An 18,174-nucleotide genomic window follows, 5' to 3' on the forward strand; every position below is an offset into this window, starting at 1 on the left:
CATTTCCTCTGCCAGCCTTCTGCAAAGTAACAGAAGGCACAGGGAGTTTGAAAAATGGCACAGACTGAAATTACCCTCAAAAAATGTTCCAAGGAGCATTTACTTCTGCTGTAGATTGTAAATGACATTTGATAGATTTGTTGGTACATTTAGACAGTAGAAAATTTACATTGAACCTTGATGTAGATATTTCCTTACTAAACTTGGATCTGCTCTCCTTCACCACAGCCTCCCAAAGGCAGTGCTAAATGTATCCACAGTCTGGTCGGGATGTTACTGTACAGGGGTGCCTTAGTTTCCAGGTATAACAATTTATCCAAGGACACAGTTCTTAATTAAGGGCCACTTTGCTGTATTTGCTCACTGCGTTTACTCACTGCAACCGTCGCCAGTCCCAGAAGCATGATCAGCACATGAGCAAGTGAAGTTTCCTTCTGTATTTGTGCAGGTCATGTTTTCTCCACAGGTGTGGGACCCCGTCTTGCACTCATCAATATCTGTCACCCAAACAGTCTGCAGTTAGAAGAATGAAATGCCTCAGAGCATCGGCTAAAAGGGGCAGCAGTAGCAGCACTGCTTTCCCCAGGCAGTGGGGTAAACACCAGAGACCTCTCCCTGTGCAAACATGCCTTCATGGAAAGCCTAATGGAAAAGCAACCAGCTTATTTTCGATAGCGAGAGCACGCTGTGCTGCTGCAGAAACTCTCCACAGGGAGAAGGAGGGAAAGGCTTCCCCATGAAATGTAACAAATACAGCAGAGTTGAAGAGGAGACTTATTGTTACCAGATGCATTCTCCTGGCATTGCTAGTCCGAGCTTGCAGCCTGGATCTATATGTTGGCACTCTTGCAGAAGGGTTTGGGAGTGGGGAGCTGCCCACCCCTGTACCACCCACCTAGTTCAGCCTAACAAGAGTTTAGGCAGAAGAAAAGTGTCTAGAAACCTACAGGTTTATTCAGTCTGTGTAAATACTTCAATAAGTGAGGTTCTGAGTGACTGTGAAGAGGCTGCCTGACTACAAGAGTTTCCAGGCTCAGAGACCATGTTAGGTTCATACACATCTCTGCCCCCCATTCTGCTGCACCCTCTCCTCCTGCCCCCACACTTCTCTGCAAAGCCCATGGCAGCAGTTCCTGCCAGACTGGCCACCTGCACCTTGCTAAGTGATGAAGCATCCCCCTCAAAGGTGAAACCTTTGGTTCACTCAGCCAAGTTTGGGAGCTTCTGATTCATTTTATGATCTGTCAGCAGAATAAATGTGCCAGGTCTACTTTGGGGAATCACAGATCTGCTACCCCAATTTTTGTGAAATGATTGCTTAAACTGCTTGGAATTTTTCTACAGTAAAATTAACATGATCTAGCTCAAAACAGTACAGAAAATTCAAACCACTGAAAAAAAAGGAGGGGAGGAGGGGAACACAACTGCTACAGTTTCATGAAATGTGATTTCACCAATACCACACAAACTCATGTGTGGTGTGTTATCACTGAACATACCATCACATTCCTGGACACTGTGCATGCTTGCAGGCACTTACAACTGAAGCACAAAATCACTTACCAGTTTCTGGCTTTCAGTACATTTCAAGTCTTCAAACACAAAATTAGTTTCAGTTATGTTTACATCTTAGTAATACTACATCTTTTATCAGCTTAGAATCTATTTTCTGGACTTAAAGACTTCGGGAAAATAATAGACTTTTTTTCAATGATAGTGGAATGTAGTACATCCTGAACAACTATTCCACAGTGCAGTGGTAAGACAGTAAAGCCCAGGGCTGCTTGAGGATTTGCCTTCTAGGTTGTGTTGGGACAGCAAGAGGACCTTGTAACTTCTGTGTGCATTTCCATCTGCACTTCCAAACACCCTCAAAGACATGAGCTCTGCCTCTGACCCCTGCAGGCAAAAGGCCTTCTTGATTCTTCTCTGATACTTTCCACATTCTACCCATAATAATGATATTGTTTTTAATTTTTCAGTCATCCTAATCAGTGTTGAAGAACCAAGGCCAGTAAAGATTATGTAAGAATTGGTTAAAACTCCTTGGGCTTTGAATTAAGCTATAAAGGAAAAAAGTAAAAGAAAAGGACAAAAGAGAAGGCAACACTCTCATAAAGCTCTGAACAAACTGTGTGCTGGCCAAATACTGGAGAGAAAAAGCTTCCTGTTCATATTTACCACTAAAATGGATTAAGAATTTAAGAGATGTAGAGAATGAACTAAAGACCTGGCATTAGAGCTGGATGGGAAAATCAGTGGGTCTGATTATTAACAAGACTCTAAATGTACTCAAGTTGTCAGTGTCACACCTTGAACCTCATGCCTATTAAACAGACCTGGAATTATTTGATGAGTATTATGACACACTCAATACCTGCTTTCGTTTATATTCATGGCAACGATTTCCAATAAAGCTCTACTGCTTCACCTCCACTTCCCTCCTCCTCTCTCTCCTTCTATAGCCACCAAAAAGAGTGCAAACACTGAGAGGAGATATTCACTGACAACTACAAGCTTTGCATATTCATCAGTTGCTGATGTAACCACGCTTCAAACAGGGAGGAAGGCACCACAGAGGCAGAAATGCCTGAGCCCTCCAGCCAGGGCAGAGCCCTCAGACGTGCCCCTACCACGGCAATGGACTCCATCTCCAGTGTAGCCTCCCAGGCACTGGCAGACGTAGCCCCCGTCCGTGTTGATGCAGCGGGACACGCTCCGGTTGCAGCGGTCCGTGCGTGCCGCGCACTCGTCCACGTCTGTGGGACACAGCAAGGGACAGGACACTGGGTCAGGAACCAGCACATCAGTCAGCACACCAAGACATCTGCACCACGGAGCTCCCCCACACTCTGCCGTCACTTGGCATTTGTGCACGTGAAGCAAATGGGAAGAGAAGGACTTTGTGGTCTTTTTTGGTATGAAGTTTGATGGGGGTGCTCAAAATCCAAGGGAGTCAACAAAATGATATCACAAATATCATTTGCTTAAAGAAAACCTGTTCAGAGGAAATTATCGGATTCGAAAATAGCTTTATGTTCTACAATCATATAATCTATTAAGTTGGAAAAGACCTCTCAGAGCATTTAGCAACTTTGTTTTATAAAAGAATGCATAGGCTTAAAAAAAGAAAAAGTACTACAGTGGAAAAAATGTATGCTCATTTCAGCTTACAATTTTTTCCCTTTACATGGAAACACAGATTCTTCTGAGTCTTCACACTTAACCACCAAATGGTATTTTTTTTCTGTTTCTAACACCTTCCTCTCCTGACCTCTGTGAGAGCAGAACAGTTATTTCATTTATGTTGCAAATAAGTCCAGAAACTTAAAGACCACCCTGAGCAATGTTTTGCATGGCTATTAGAGTCTTTTTCTAGTGCTAGAAAGAAACTACTTTTTTTTACAAATATTACATCAGGAATACTAATTTTGAAGAGATTCCTTATGTCTAAATTATACATTAACTATCATGTCTATGGACTGAGCTATTACAATTAGTGAACTTTTACAAATAAATACATTATACTTTCTATTCTCTGTGTTATTGCTTGTTAATATTAATAGGATTAACTCTCATTGCTCGAGGGGAAAAAAGGCATGAGATAATTAGCCATTTCATCTCACATGCTTTCTGCTCATCATCCCTTTCATACTATTGACCTTTCTCTGATGCCTCACACAGCAGAGTTGCCAGTGTGAAAGGAGATAGATTTTCTTCCTCCCCCCTCAGTCTACAATTTTTCAAAAGTTATAATAATTTTTTTCTTACCATAGCATGATTTCCCCTTCCTGGTAAATCCTTTCAAACACTGGCACATAGCACCATCTTCCAACAAAACACACTCCGCATTGGCATAACATTCTAGGGCAGTGCAGTCATCTTCATCTATAGCATAAGCAAAACAAAAGAAAAACCACTAGATGTCCTTGGAAATATCAAAGGAGGTAGTGTATATCTATATTACAGAAAACAAACTGAGAAAACCACAACATACTAAGCTAAGTTTGAAACTTAGCTCTCCAGGATTAATAATGGTAAGCCAATACAATTTCTGCAGCTGTTCTCTTTGTCTAGATTGAATTGACATGTCAGTATCAGGATTTCTGAATATTTTATTCAAAACCTATTGCAAAAGTTAATGATCTAGTGTCATCAAAGATATACAGAATTCAATGGGCTTATTTTAACTTTTTTTAAAGGAATGCAATATACTTAAAAACCTAAAGGAGAGACTTTCTCAAGTGTTCCAAATTAGAAATGTTTGTTCTCTAGACCAGGATAATATTATCAATTTTTGTTGACATAGCCAAGGAATAGAGACACAAACAAAAAAAGCAGTCCTACCTGGAATAATTGCACAGACCCAAGGTCTTGTTAGAAGCTTAAGAGCATGAATACCATCAACAATGAACCTTTCCTTCTTTAAGATCTATTACTTCTTTCTGCTCAATAAACCTGTTCAGAGCCTCAGAGTAAGCATAAGGAAGATAACCATCAGACTATACCTGATACCATGATTTCAGCAGTAAAAAAAATTATTTTCTGCTTTTTCCCATTGTCTGCATCCTTAAAAATCCCAGTGCTCCATGTGCTCTGGAGCACAGTCTCTGGTGGTGGCATTGGCATTATCTCCTTGTGCACAGAGACACTTTCTGAAAAGACAAAAGTGACGTGGACTATTTAAATCTACTGAAATAGCCATCTGATTTTCAAATACTTATGTATTTTCTAATAATCATGGTGGTTTCCTTTTAAAATAAGCATCAGTGTCCTCTCAGACTGACCTGTTTCTGACGTCAAATTATTCCTAAAAGCATTCATTGGTGAGTTATCTCAATTACAGAAGAGAAGAAATGCGGCTCATTGCTCACAATAATTGCCAGCATTGCACACACTTTTTTCACTGCTAAAATGCTAAGGGAAGAATTACAGTGGCCAGACAACATCTGTTGCCTTGTTGTCCCAAACATTCCAGCATTTTCATTCTTCAGAAAAACCATCATTCTTTATTTTAGAGCAAGGTGAATTTTTCCAGTGCTACCTATCAGGATCCTCAAGGATTTGAGGGGGGGCTTTTTGGGAACTGGAGGACTGTACCTGCTGTTGAGTTGGAAGAATCCAGAGCACGACAGGATTTTCCAACTTGAGTTTTCACAAATCCTGGATAGCACTTGCAGTGGACAATTCCAAAACTGTTTTCACAGATCTGATCACAGCCTCCATTCTCATAAAGGCAAGGATTTGCCCCTAATGAAGAAAAACAGGAAAATTAACAAGCTGCTTCTTCACTAAACATCTGTGTTTAGCTATGCAGCGTTGAAGCAGTTGGAAAAAGAATCAGGACAGACAAAAACTAGGATTTCATTTAATTTAATTTTTTTTTATACAACAACAAATGCATATAGTAAAGCGTAGATATTATCACCTAGCCACTGTCAGGAAAAGAGATTCATGTACTCTGTATCTAATGCATGTACCACATTTTTAAATTTTATTTCCTTTATTGTTTCTCCTTTGGTATTTGGAGTCCTAATATTTCAATGGCATAAGGAACCTGTGATTACCTTCTCTCAATCCTGACCTATTGAATTACTCGTTTCGGCTTACAGGGAGATTGTTCCCAACAGAAAATTAAATAATTTGATCAAAAAATAATAAATCTCACAAAATCTTTCCCTGTGTCATTTGTTATTATTGGGGTATTGGGGGGAGGGGGGGGGGGTGTGCTAATAGACTAGGATAAATAGGAATTTGAAGACTGTGGTAGCCTCATGGCAATTGATCAGCATCTATTCTTGGCCATGACCATAAATCTGTCAGCATTCCTGGGACACATGCCCAGATGATGCTTTCAATAAATGCCAGCCTGACTATGCGAGGCTTTTTAAAGAGCCTGTTTCTGAGAAGACAATCCTCTACCCAGGGACATCTATTCTGCTGGTATCAGTGAACAAGAGGAGGCTGGAAGGGAATGACTGCTCGATCTTTGCAGTGTACCTGGTTTAGCCAGAGGATGAGCTACAACCACTGATGAGGGTCTCAGCATGCTGCCTCGCAGACGTACCCTGTTTTGGCCGGTCTTCTTGTCCACCCTCACCAGGGATGGCCTAGCCCAGTCAGAAAACCACAGGTGATCCTCAAACACCGCTACCGCAAAAGGGTGCCCTGGAAAGACATTAGGTTTGTCATTTCCACATCTGTAGAACATACACAAGAAACCCTGCAAAGGAAAGAATTATCTGCATATAGATCAACTTCTAACACAGGGACTTAGCCATAGCCTGTGCTCCCTTTGATATCCCACGGGGAGGGATAAGTGTTCATGAGCTGTCACTGTCATGTTTTCTGAAAAATCCCTTTGCCAGGATCCTGCACAAGCATCCTGTCCTAGGGCAGCCTGGGAGCTGCAGCCACTGCAGCCACTGACTCCAAAGCCAGTGTGTGGCCTCTGCAAGTGCCAAAAGAACACACAAGTGCAATGCACAGGGGCATACAGCCAGCTAACATAAGCCACAGGAGGCAATAGGTCATCCAGGTGACTTCCTCTCTTTTCACTGATGGCAACAGGATCCTAGATATCAGCTTCAGCCAGGCACCTAACAATTATAGGACTAACTGTAGCTGCAAGAAACTCCACCCCAAGTTCAGAGCACAGGAACTTTTCCCTGGTAGCACAATATTATCTGCACTAGGAAAACTCAGATCCCTAGTGTGACTTCCAGAGATAAGATCAGCAATTCAGAATCCAAAGAGAAATTTCATATAAATAATGGCAGACATAAAGATCTCTACAAAATGATTCTGACTCTTTTTAATCTCTCATGATAGAAAATTGTCATTAGTTCACATGGCACTATGCATTTTTTTCTATACACTCAGAAATCTCCTGCTTTCAAGATGGCCTTTGGGCAAGCTTTTTGCAATGGAAGGTAAGAACGACACATGCTATTCTTCCATGGATGTACACCTGGCTTCAGAGTGGATACTTCCTGGCTGAAGCAGGTTTGCTTTGTTGTGGTCCTTAGAGCCTCAGTGGCACTGCACTCTACCGCTGCAGTCTGAGCCCCTCTGAAAGGTATGTTTTTTAAGGACATGATTTTTATGGTCTGTGCTTTTACATTCTTGATGTAGACCTCAACTATGTGGTGTTTCATTTCAGTAATGAAAATGTGATCCCAACACGTACTAGCTTGAAAAAAAATCAAAGGCAAGCAAACAAGAAAACAACACAACAGATAACCAATACAGATAACCATTAGAACCTTGGGAAAGGAGTATGTGTCGGTAAATCTTAAATTCAACTCACAAATAAACTGAAAAAACAGTCCTTTACAAAAAAATTTCTAAGACACTGTGTAAATGTTCTTTAGTGTTATTTGAAGAGTGTATTATGGGCACCTAACTACCTCCACTGACCCATGCTTAATCACTGATCTTGGTTCTTACCTTTTCTTCCCATTAAATTTGAGCAACTAGACCAAGACCTAGATACTGTCCCCAAACACCCAAACATTTCCTCACAGTTTTAGGATCTGTAGTTTGCACTATTCACAAACAGCACCCTGCTTTGTCCAGCACTTTATTAACCTCTTATTTTGTGACTACAATAAGGATTAAAATCAGAAGCCTAGTGCCAGTCAGTGGAGACAGCAGGAACACCACAAATTTGACCCACTGCATAAACAAAAGGGATGCTTGTGTTCTTCATTGCCTCGTGCAGGTTATTATGGGTTGTTGTACTTCCAGCTGAAAATGGGGTTAGGTGGAAGAGCAGAAATGATTTACTGTTTTGCATGCAGCTCTACTGAACGAGCTCTCAGCACAGGGGCACTAGAGGGAGCTGCTGCAATAAAAATTCATGTTACAGCAGAACACCCATGAAGTGGTGCCGCCTTCCTGTCCTCCAGTGTACAGCTGTTCAACAACAAAATCTGAATTCCAGTCTTCACTAGCAGCATTAGCAAATGACCAGGACATGCTTCTCTAAATTCATACCCCTACAGGCCTTCATCTCTTTTCACTACCTTGCACAGAGATGTTCATGTCCTTTTCTCTCACCTCCAAACAGCTGTATCACTGCTCCTTTCACATAATCCTTATTTCTATAGTGGTCCCAGCTCTCCTTCTCTTTTTGCTCCCTGAAAGACACTGTCTTACTCTTTGTGGAGAAACAAAATGAAACTTGGCTGAGATTTCAAGGTCCTCCTTTGCAGATCTGCCCCGTTCCTGGAGGAGGCAGTCACCATGGGAGCAAAAGGAAGAGACAAGAAGGCTGGAAACTACTAGGAAATTACTTCCTGAGCCTTACGATGTCTTATAAACTGGAGAACACTTATTCCTCCAGGACCACACTTTGGTCACCTCCAAAAGACTGGGAGGGTATCTGACTTCAGTGATGAACACAAGCCTTCCCAGAGCACGGACTAGAACAGAGGCTACTCGACAGAGTAACCATAGGGTTACCCACAGCAGTCATGGCACTGAGCTATGAGTCCTCACTCTGCCCATGTGTTGTATGCACACCTACAAAGTGGTCCCCAGAGAGATCCCATGATCAAAAGAAATAGTCCTCTCCAGAAACTAATTTGCCATGGACAAGATCCTTAAACACATGGTTTACCTTAGACGTGGTACAACATCAGTTCTGTGTTGCTAACACCTCTCTTCTTTTGCTTCAGAACAGCACAGTTATGTGTCAAGCAGTAGAAATCTTAGCCATAAAAACTACCAGCACATTGTAAAATCATTTTTCATTTGGTATCTATTCTGTGTTTAGAATCCTTCCAGTGCTCAATGCTGCAGATACAGGTTTGCTGCTCAAGGACCTTAACAACCCAGATTAATTCCCTTTCTTCTTGTGTCAATATAACTCATTGATGCAATAAACACAGCAAAACCTGAATTAAACTAAGCAGCCACGCATGGGAAAAGCAAAGCACATTTTTAATTTTTTTATTCTTTTCATTTTTCTGTGAAGGCAGGAAGAGGGCATCGCACAAACTTCTCTGTGCAATGCAAAGTGACTCATTAGTAAAAGCAGAGAGGGTTAGAAAGAAATTCTTTTGCTAAAATGAATAAAAGTCAGCTGGGTAACAGAATTAAGAGCTCAAGTGCTGTCATTACCCTCAACATAGCATGGGATATATAGCACAGCAGCTGGCCAGTAGTTTTCATGCACATATGCAGACACACACACACAGACAAGCAGCAGTAGGTAATTATCAACCCCAAAGCCTCACCTACATCATTCTGTGCAAGAATTCGACGACCAGAACCATCCAGGTTTGCGCTCTCAACCACGGCCTGTTTAGCATCACACCAGTACACCTTGTCAGCCAAGTAGTCCAGAGCAATTCCACTGGGCCACAGCAGGCCGGTGTTGGCTACGACCCGGCGATCGAAGCCTTCTAAGGAAGAGCTGCCAATCCGCGGGCTGACTCCCATGTCAGTCCAGAATAATCTCCTTCAGAAAACAAAATTAATACAGGGAGTCAGTAAGTAAATGTTTGTCCTCCTCTCCATAGAGTTCTGTCAAAGCAGAAAGGTCAGATCAGAGCAGCACAGCCCTGACTCACAGGAGAAAAAGTGCATGCGTCAAGCAAACATATTGGCTGCTGATCTTTCCACACTTGCCATGAGACTCCAGGTGATTGCACTGAGACTTATGCAGAATCCTCACTCTGTTCACTGGCATGAAACCTTTGGAAAACAACTCCTCACTATGTTAACTACCACAGCTCTTCATATCTGCTTTTTGATTTCCATGTGACAGCTGATAGTGTTTTAGCAAATCCAGACAACAGAAAATTATGCATTAGCCAGACCCTAGTCTAAAGAGGGATACAACAATAAACAAATGAAAGTAAAATTACCCATTAGCCATGAAAAACAAGCAAAAGTAGGCAGGTTGTTTAAAAAAGATACACCAATATCAGGTCCAGAATCTTCTTCCTTTAATAAAATCATGATTCTCAGGGTCTCCCTCTAGAGTCCTGTGTGTTACTCACAGGCTGTTTAGCAGTTTTCAATGAACAGACAATGCTAGAAGGCAACTCAAAATGGGGATAGCTATAATTGCAAATAATATCTGAAGTTTGGGCTCATCTTCCCAGGTGCCAGTTGCCTCTGTCAGGTTTACTGAAATAACCCAGAGATTCACTTAGCTTTAGTTACACAAGCAGTTTTGCTCTAACTAATGCAGGGATCAGTATTTTCAAGAATTCTAATTGGGTTTCATATCCCTCTTTAATACTACGGACATTGCCATAATGTCTGTTCATCCTTTCACCATGAACTTTCTAAAAAGTTAGGTTTTAATGATGTTTCCTCCTCCCTTTCCCATTGCATGCTTTGCCTCTACTAATAATTCTAGTAAACAATCTGGCAGAACCTACCTTTCTTCAAAGTTTTCCTGCAAAATGTTTCTATAGCATTCGACCTCTACTGAAAGGTTCTTTCAGGTCTTTTATGGGCAGAGGCAAGCTAGCAAAACACCCTCCCCAAACCTGCTTCTTTCTGATTCTTCAGTACTTAGTTATAGCAGGATGTGAGCATCAAAACAAGATTTAAAGGACCAGATTTAAAATATTCCTACTACAAGCATACTGACTAAAAATCCGTGGGACTTTGCCATTGATTGAAACAGCCAGAATTTCATCAAGACTGTAAACACACGGGATCATTTCAACACTAGTTAAGAAGATAGTAGGTGCATTTAAAACAACAAATCTCCAGAACAGTAAATTAGGTTTAGTTTCCTCTGAAACTGAAACATGGACCCAAAAAAAAGGCATTTTTGTAATCACTGCTGGTTAAAAGTTTTTACCTTCTTCACGCTACTAGATATGGAGCCATCAAAGTTTGTAGTGAGGCACCTACAGCTGTCAGTGACCTCAGATGCTCATGCTTATCTTTAGCTTAAACTGCATGTAGTATCATTAATGCTCCAACTTTCTTCTAAGATCTATGTGAGAAATGAACATGTCCCAGCTCATGAAAGAAACCCTGCAATAAAACATTACAGTTCACACAGCTCTGTGAGGCAATGACTAATCCAGCACGAGACTAATGCATATTTTGACTGCCAAAAGGGCAAAGCTTGCACACTCATTTTTAAAAATCATCCACAGGCATTACGTGATTTACTGTGTTTATCACTCCTTACTTAGCAAATGGGTGAATGGCAATCCCTCGGGGCTGGGAAAGATCCTCCCAGATGATCATTTTTCTTTGCATTCCATTCAGATTGCTCCTCTCAATGCACACCTTCCTGCAACACAGAGAGCACTGTTAGATCCTCCCTGCCATCTTTTTAATTGTCTTCTTGGGCTGAATGCACTAAGATTTCACATTGCTTTAGTTAAGCTGTAATAAATAATTTCACAGTGACAGGAAGTAATCCTGCTGATGTGGGATGTCTAGTTGTTTTATCAACAAGTAATTCATGTTACAGCTTCATTATCTGGTCCAGGGCATAATGATAAAATACCTGCTGGTCTGCAGAAGACATGAAGTTCTCCTTCTTTGGGTGAATAATGAATTGCAAGTATGATCACTAATAGATAAATGCTAGCTTTAAAAGGAGTCAGGAGGAAAACCAGCTCCTAACTGAATACCATTACCAAATGTATAAAGAATTTTTTTAAATAGTAGCTTTACATAGCATTTTTCATCCAGAGATCAGTGGTCATTTTACATATTACATCTATTTTGCAGGAAATGATGAGGCTAAGGTTCTTAAGATTACTCATAAAATCTGTGACCAAGTAAAGTATAGAATCTACACTGCCAATCTTTCAATTCGCCTTTTTTCCAGAAAACTGATTTTATTGCTGCAATATTCATCTTGCCAAACAAATATCAGCCTCTACCTGCAAGCAAACCTACAGCCTTCCATGCCTTTTTGAACCTTTAAAGAAAGGCCCCACAGAGATGGAAGGAGAAATACATTCCTGCAAATGTGGAGTACAAATGGGTAAATGCAGTGGGTGAGAAGGAAGTTCCAGGTTCAAATTCTCATATTCCCCCTGAATATGTTCTGTCTTATGGAGAGAAACACCATAATCTCCCATTTCACAAGGAACACTGGCATATTTTTACAGTAGCTCAATCATATGACAATATTGTACCTAAAAGCAAGGAAGTGGACTAGCAGAATATTTAAAATTGAGAATAAGGGTGATCTAAACACTCAAAATTACTTTTTATTGACTAACAAATTATTGATCATGTTGAAAGCTCATGACCACTCTTCAAGATGTCTTCATTATCTGTTGTGATCTGAAACTGCCTTTTCATCAAAGGTCAGTTTTGTTTCCCTCTGCATTTAAGGTTAGTTATCGGCTGAAAGGCGGTCACATTGTCTGGCAGCAGTCATTGCTCTTTTATCAGAGATAATTGACAAATACTCTCTAATAACATGATTTTAGCTGCCAACAACACTGACTTCTGCCCAAGATGTACTCAATACCATAATAATATTTTTTATCTTTTATTCTTTTTTATAATATGTATGTATACACAAAGATATACCTACATACACCCACTCACACGCAGCGTCTGTATATAAAAAACAGTGTAAGGAAATATGTTCATGTGCACATATGTATGCATGCTTTAGATTCCTTGCAACTGAGTCCAAATCCTTGCTTCTTGGAAATACAAAGATAAAAACACAATACAGACTGCAAGTGAACTTCCAGCATTTTAGTTTTACAGAACCTTCCAACTGTATATACTTGGGACTAAAACTACCCACTCAGAATGTGAAGCACTACTGATCTAGAGGGATATCTCAGCTATTTCTGCATCACCAGTCATTTATTCCAAATATTTAATGGCATGCTTCGGCATAAATGCCCTGTGGAGCATGTACCCTCTGTCTGTCCAGTACAATTTACGGTTAATCCAGTCCACAGCAAGGCCTTCGGGTGTATCCATAGCTCCGTGAATAACCTTTTCCCGATCTGAGCCATCCAGATTAGCTCGTTCTATCCATTTCAAGGCAGTGTGGGCAAAGTAAATCTGTGAATAAATAAGAGACAAGGTGTCATTAGTTCTCATCTCATTTTCCACTCTACCTTCTCTGTCTCGTAACTCCATTTCTAAAACACTTTTTTCTTCTGGAAAAATCCCTAAACTGCCTATTCACAAAAGGCTGCACAGGTAACCTGTGATCCCTGATCAAATAAAAAGACACTTATCCTTCAACCAGGATGACTTCTACAGGCAGCTTGTGCTTAGCTGTAAATCCTGGTTGCCCTATATACAGCCTTCTGAATATCCTGCACTTTTGTTTCAGCCAGCAGCTACTTCACATGAAGCACAGCTGAGGGACTGGCAGAAAGAAGCATGTTGTCATTTCACTGGCTGCTCTTGTTGAAAAGTGACAAGTGTGGAGAAGATAGCAGCACCCTATGTATATCAAGGAGCTGGGAAGGGGAAAAGGAGGTATAAAATTTACTTGTGTTTTTTTCCACTCTTTCCTGTAGCTATCTTAATTTTTTACTGGGTGTCTATTCTGTAAGACTCCAACATTTCCAGAAGAGGTTTCTTAGTTTGAGGTCAAAAGTAAAGTTCTTTGCTTGTAGGGATAACCAGATTTGCATTTTCCAAGGATGTGTAAATTTTATCTCGTATTCAAACCCCAGAAGAGGCAAACATTGCATGGCACAACCATATCAGAAGTAGTGCTGAGGCTTTCTTTGGAAACGGTAACAGCAAAACAAATAACTTTGCTTTGATGCTGGCCATGAGGTCAAACAAAACAGGAGGGAGCCTCTAGCCATAGCCCAGCTAATTCCACACCCTGGTAGCACAAAGGGGTGCTGCCTTGCCCCTCAGCTGACACAGCCTGGCTGCCCCCTGCATGTCCCCCCACCTCTGCTCTGCCACCCAACACCGCAGGAGGAGATCCCTGGTGCACACCAGAGTCCCTGGCACAGCTGATCCCCACTTGGCACGGCACAGGGCAACTGCTGCCTCTCCAGCAGGGCCCTATTTCGGGAGCAAGTGGAGATGTTCCAGGAGTGCCTGGAGTGCTCCTCCTGTAAACGCAGATCTGGTAACAGTCACGTATGTTTAGCTGTGTCCATCTGGGCCTTGAGGTGCTTCCAACAACCTAACTGAGCTCCTCATCAGCTTTCACTGTACCATCCAGTATTTCTTTGCAACACTTGTACAGTGGAAATAAGGCTCTCCGTGGGAAAATATAACTGTCTGCCACAGAAGGTTTAGCAAAGCACAGCTGAAATTCTATTCTTCCCAACTCTGCAGGCAAGGAGTAGGACATTAGGATGTGGCCACACAGACAAACAGGTCTTTATACAAAGAAGATTCCTCTTTCCAACAGCACTGTCTAGTATGTGAGAAGTGTGTTTTGGAAGAGCAATAGACTCTGTGAGCATTCAGTATTTTTGCTCAATAATATCAGGACGTGGGAAATAATTCTTATTAAGATTACTCCAACATTTACTAGGAATCATACAGATTTAGCTGGATAGAATAAAAGATATTTTTGCTTGTACCACCACACAGTGAAGAAAGTCGACAGTATATTTCCAGAAAACAGCACTGCAGTCTTAATGGAGAAAACTCACACAAAATTCTTTAAAATTGAAATCATGCCTGAAGTGAATTTAGACATTGAAATTCTCTGTGAAATATCATTTTCAATGTACAAAAAGGAAATATATAAAGGATGAAACTCTTCAACTAATGTTTGGCAGCCTGTACCAGTTGTGCTCCTGGACAGGCGACAGAACAAGGAGCAGCATAATGCGTAATCCAGATCACTGACAGAGGAAAGGTTAAGGCACATGAAAGCTCAATCCTTTTGTCCTTGCAACACTCCAGAATCCTCTCATTTTTAATGCCTTACCTTATTTTCCACCGGGTCAAGGTCCAGTGCTAAGACTACTCCCATCTGCCAGTCAAGTAAACTTGTGTAATCTGTTCCATCAAAACTGATCTGGCGGATATCTTGGCCATTTGCAAATAACAAAAATGGCTTAGGACCTGCCGATTAAAATTTGCCAGTATGTTAATTGCACTAAGTTCAAAGTGATCTCTAACTTGCATTACTCCTAAGTAGTGTGTATATAAGTCACAGTAAAAGACAAAATGCGGAGCAGAAGCAAAAAGAAATTACAGCAATTTTCCTACACTCGACTTGCCTAAGAAATTAAAAATAAATGTGAATATAATTTTACAGACTAAAGCATATTTTGACTGCCAAAAGAGCAAATCTCATTTTTAAAATCATCCACAAGCATTACATTATTTACTGTCAGCATCAGCCTCAACATTTTTGACAAAAGGAGTCACTAGTCCTGCTGCATTTCACACTGAGTGCCTTAGCCTCAAGGCAATCATCTTTCTACATTTCACAGCATCAGCATAAATGCCAGAATAACTTGAATTTGCATATGGAGAAGTCTTTTGTAGCAAAAGCAAGAAAGATACTGTCCTCAAAAAAAAAAAAAAAAAAAAAAAAAAAAAAAAAAAAAAAAAAACCATCAAACCTAGCTATCCCCTTATTTCGGGCACAAATCAAAAGCTTCTTTTTCCTCCTCTCTCTTTGGCAATTGCTTATACCCTTGCTGCTCACCAGAGTCTGCCCTTTTCTCAGAAAGAGCAGAAGGGTCTGGAATCCAAAAGTGCACATAAACACCTCAGCTTCCTGGGGCCAGAGGGGGAGAAATATCCTAATATGGAAAGTCCTTTGCAGACTATTCCCTATCCTATTCACCAAACAGAGAGACTTCAGCCCCAGCTCTGTAACACTGGGCAGGAACTATGCCCATATTTATGTGAAGGCACAAACCCCTGTGTACTGCAGGACAGGCCTCCACAGTAAGGGAGCCCAGAGTGAAATGGTGAAGATGGATCACAGATTGAACTTTCTGTGACAGAGACAGAACCATGTACTGCTGCTTGTTCTGGTTTATTTCCAAAATAGGTTGCCTTTCCTAACAACTAATACTTCCCAAATTTCACAAAGTAACCTAAAAGCAGCGCAAAAAGGGATCCCAGTTGATCCACCCTAAAGAACTCAAAAAAGGATTTACTTTTATTGGCAGAAATATGCAGGCATACCATGACACCAACCTATAGCAGTGCAGTGCTTTCTGTCTCGCTGAAGCTTATATCCAGGAAAACAAGCACACTCCCAGGAGGATGGGCTTAAGGAAGTGCATATCTGACTGCAGCCACCATTATCTGGAGATGTACAACCTTAAACAGAGCATTTGTAAAATTTTACTGTGCCGTTCTAAAAGAAAAATAAAATACAACAAAATCAGAGGTATAAGAGAATGGTTCACTCTGCTCAGGATTTCTACAGTGCAAATCATCTCAGTGACTGGTAGATTTACCAAAATGCCTCCTGCTGAAAGCAGAAGCCTAGAGAAGTGAAAACAAATTAGTAGTAACTCAATGTTGTGTTGTAACACAAAGTGGGAGGGTGGGATATGTAAAGAGAGAGGGTCTTTCGTGTATTTCAGAGAACTCTTCTCCCATGCAAATCTCATCCCATCTACAACAAAGTAATAAATTTTATCAGACTTTGCACTCCATGCAAAGAAACAGCAAATAATGCAATCGTCCCCCCAGAAGTTAATTAGGCTAGGATGACAAATTGATACTTTCTAAGAAAACAAACCAAGAAACCATTCTTTTGGGGTTTATTTTCTATTATAGTCTCAATACCAATATGAACTAGCAAAACAGAAATAATGACTGAATCTATGTATAAAGTACAGTCCACAATATGAAAGGGATTAAAAGGGAAAGAGGATTTTTCACAGCATAAGGCTGTGTCAGTAATGGAGCTATCTTGACCCCTACGACTGAAAAGATGCAGTTGAGAAGCTATATTCCCCTGAATTTGGAAAATTGCTGAAGTGGGGAATGACAGATTGAGTGTAGCAGCTTCAAGTATTCTGGCTGCAAAAATTCCATTTGTGGGTAAATTAGAGTGACTCTGGACATGGGGTGCATGACATCAATAAAATTATCACCTGAGCCTTAATTTTGTTTGTATATGTACTCTGAAGTATAAATTTTAGATGTCTCCCACAACAAAAACCTGAGACATGTCTTGATCTGTGCTGACAACAAAAGAACTTGGCCAGCAAATATTGGATGTTGCTGCTACTAAAAATCTATTTAAAAATTAAGATGAATACTGTTCATGTCAGCACTCAAATCAACATACATTCTATTATCTTGTACAATCATTTACAGCTGTTCAAAATGAGTGCAAAACGCCTTCATTCAATTCTGGCTCTTGGTGCCAAGAATGAACAGAGCCTGGCAGTGACTTCAGCTAAGAAAAATGTTCCTTACCTGTGCATGTTTTGCCATCCACTTTGAGCACAGATCCTTCTGGGCAATAGCAAACAGGGCCTTTGGATGTTTGAAGGCAGCCGTGACTACAGCCAGTGTCATTACTTGTACAGGTAATTAGCTCTACAGGAATTTAAGGAGAAAAAACAAACCCTAAATGATGATAAAAATTTTTACTAAGCCCCCAGTAAGAGATGTTAACATCTTAAATAGCAAAAGAAGAAGAAGAAGAAAAAAAAAGTAGGGAAATTAAATATATAAATAAATATAATTGTGATGTTTAGAGTACAAGACTTCTGAAATCTTTATGTGGTTTGTTATGCTGTGTTTCTGTTTTTCTTTTCCAAATTTTTTCCACACCTCCTCCTAATTACAGCCCAGGAGAAAGCCAAAATTGCTGAGTCCTAAAGCCATTATACTTATCAAGCTTTAATTTTTCGAAAATACTCTGAAGATTTGTTAGCAAAATAGAAGTTAATTTTGAAACATTTCTTTCTTGTACTTCATCAAAAATAGATCAGTTTCTAAAAACTACAAGGAATTTATACTGAAAGAATAAATATAAAAGACCAAGAGAATGAGGAAGAACCACTTTCCTACTACTCCAAGTATAAAAGAGCTAAGATCAATCAAAACAGGAGATGGACCTTCCAGAAACAAAACTATGTTCCTTAGTGTCAATTTTAGAAGTTATAAGGGCAAAATCACCTGAGGACTTGGCAAGAGCTTTCCTTTACTTGCTATTAGAAATATTGCAGTGCCAACTTTTTTTTTTTATTTATTTCTTTAATGCAGTTTCACAAGATGTGCTCCTTCCACCTTCTG

The 18,174-nt window shown here is 40.4% G+C and overlaps 1 protein-coding gene across 1 annotated transcript in view; it reads right to left on the reverse strand.

Annotated features, from left to right (window-relative positions):
* Window positions 1-18,174, reverse strand: part of EGF (epidermal growth factor) — a 57,718-nt gene that overhangs the window by 14,839 nt on the left and 24,705 nt on the right. Inside the window, exons 9-20 of the mRNA XM_059471348.1 lie at window positions 17,350-17,472; window positions 16,111-16,236; window positions 14,882-15,018; window positions 12,878-13,026; window positions 11,168-11,272; window positions 9,243-9,466; window positions 6,001-6,168; window positions 5,101-5,250; window positions 4,509-4,655; window positions 3,772-3,888; window positions 2,634-2,759; window positions 378-497 (exon numbers count right to left, since the gene is read on the reverse strand). Coding sequence (XP_059327331.1) covers window positions 378-497; window positions 2,634-2,759; window positions 3,772-3,888; window positions 4,509-4,655; window positions 5,101-5,250; window positions 6,001-6,168; window positions 9,243-9,466; window positions 11,168-11,272; window positions 12,878-13,026; window positions 14,882-15,018; window positions 16,111-16,236; window positions 17,350-17,472 — 1,692 coding nt within the window. The remainder of the gene's footprint in view (window positions 1-377; window positions 498-2,633; window positions 2,760-3,771; window positions 3,889-4,508; window positions 4,656-5,100; window positions 5,251-6,000; window positions 6,169-9,242; window positions 9,467-11,167; window positions 11,273-12,877; window positions 13,027-14,881; window positions 15,019-16,110; window positions 16,237-17,349; window positions 17,473-18,174) is intronic.

This window comes from Ammospiza nelsoni, chromosome 4 (assembly GCF_027579445.1).
Source record: "Ammospiza nelsoni isolate bAmmNel1 chromosome 4, bAmmNel1.pri, whole genome shotgun sequence".
NCBI lineage: Eukaryota > Metazoa > Chordata > Aves > Passeriformes > Passerellidae > Ammospiza > Ammospiza nelsoni.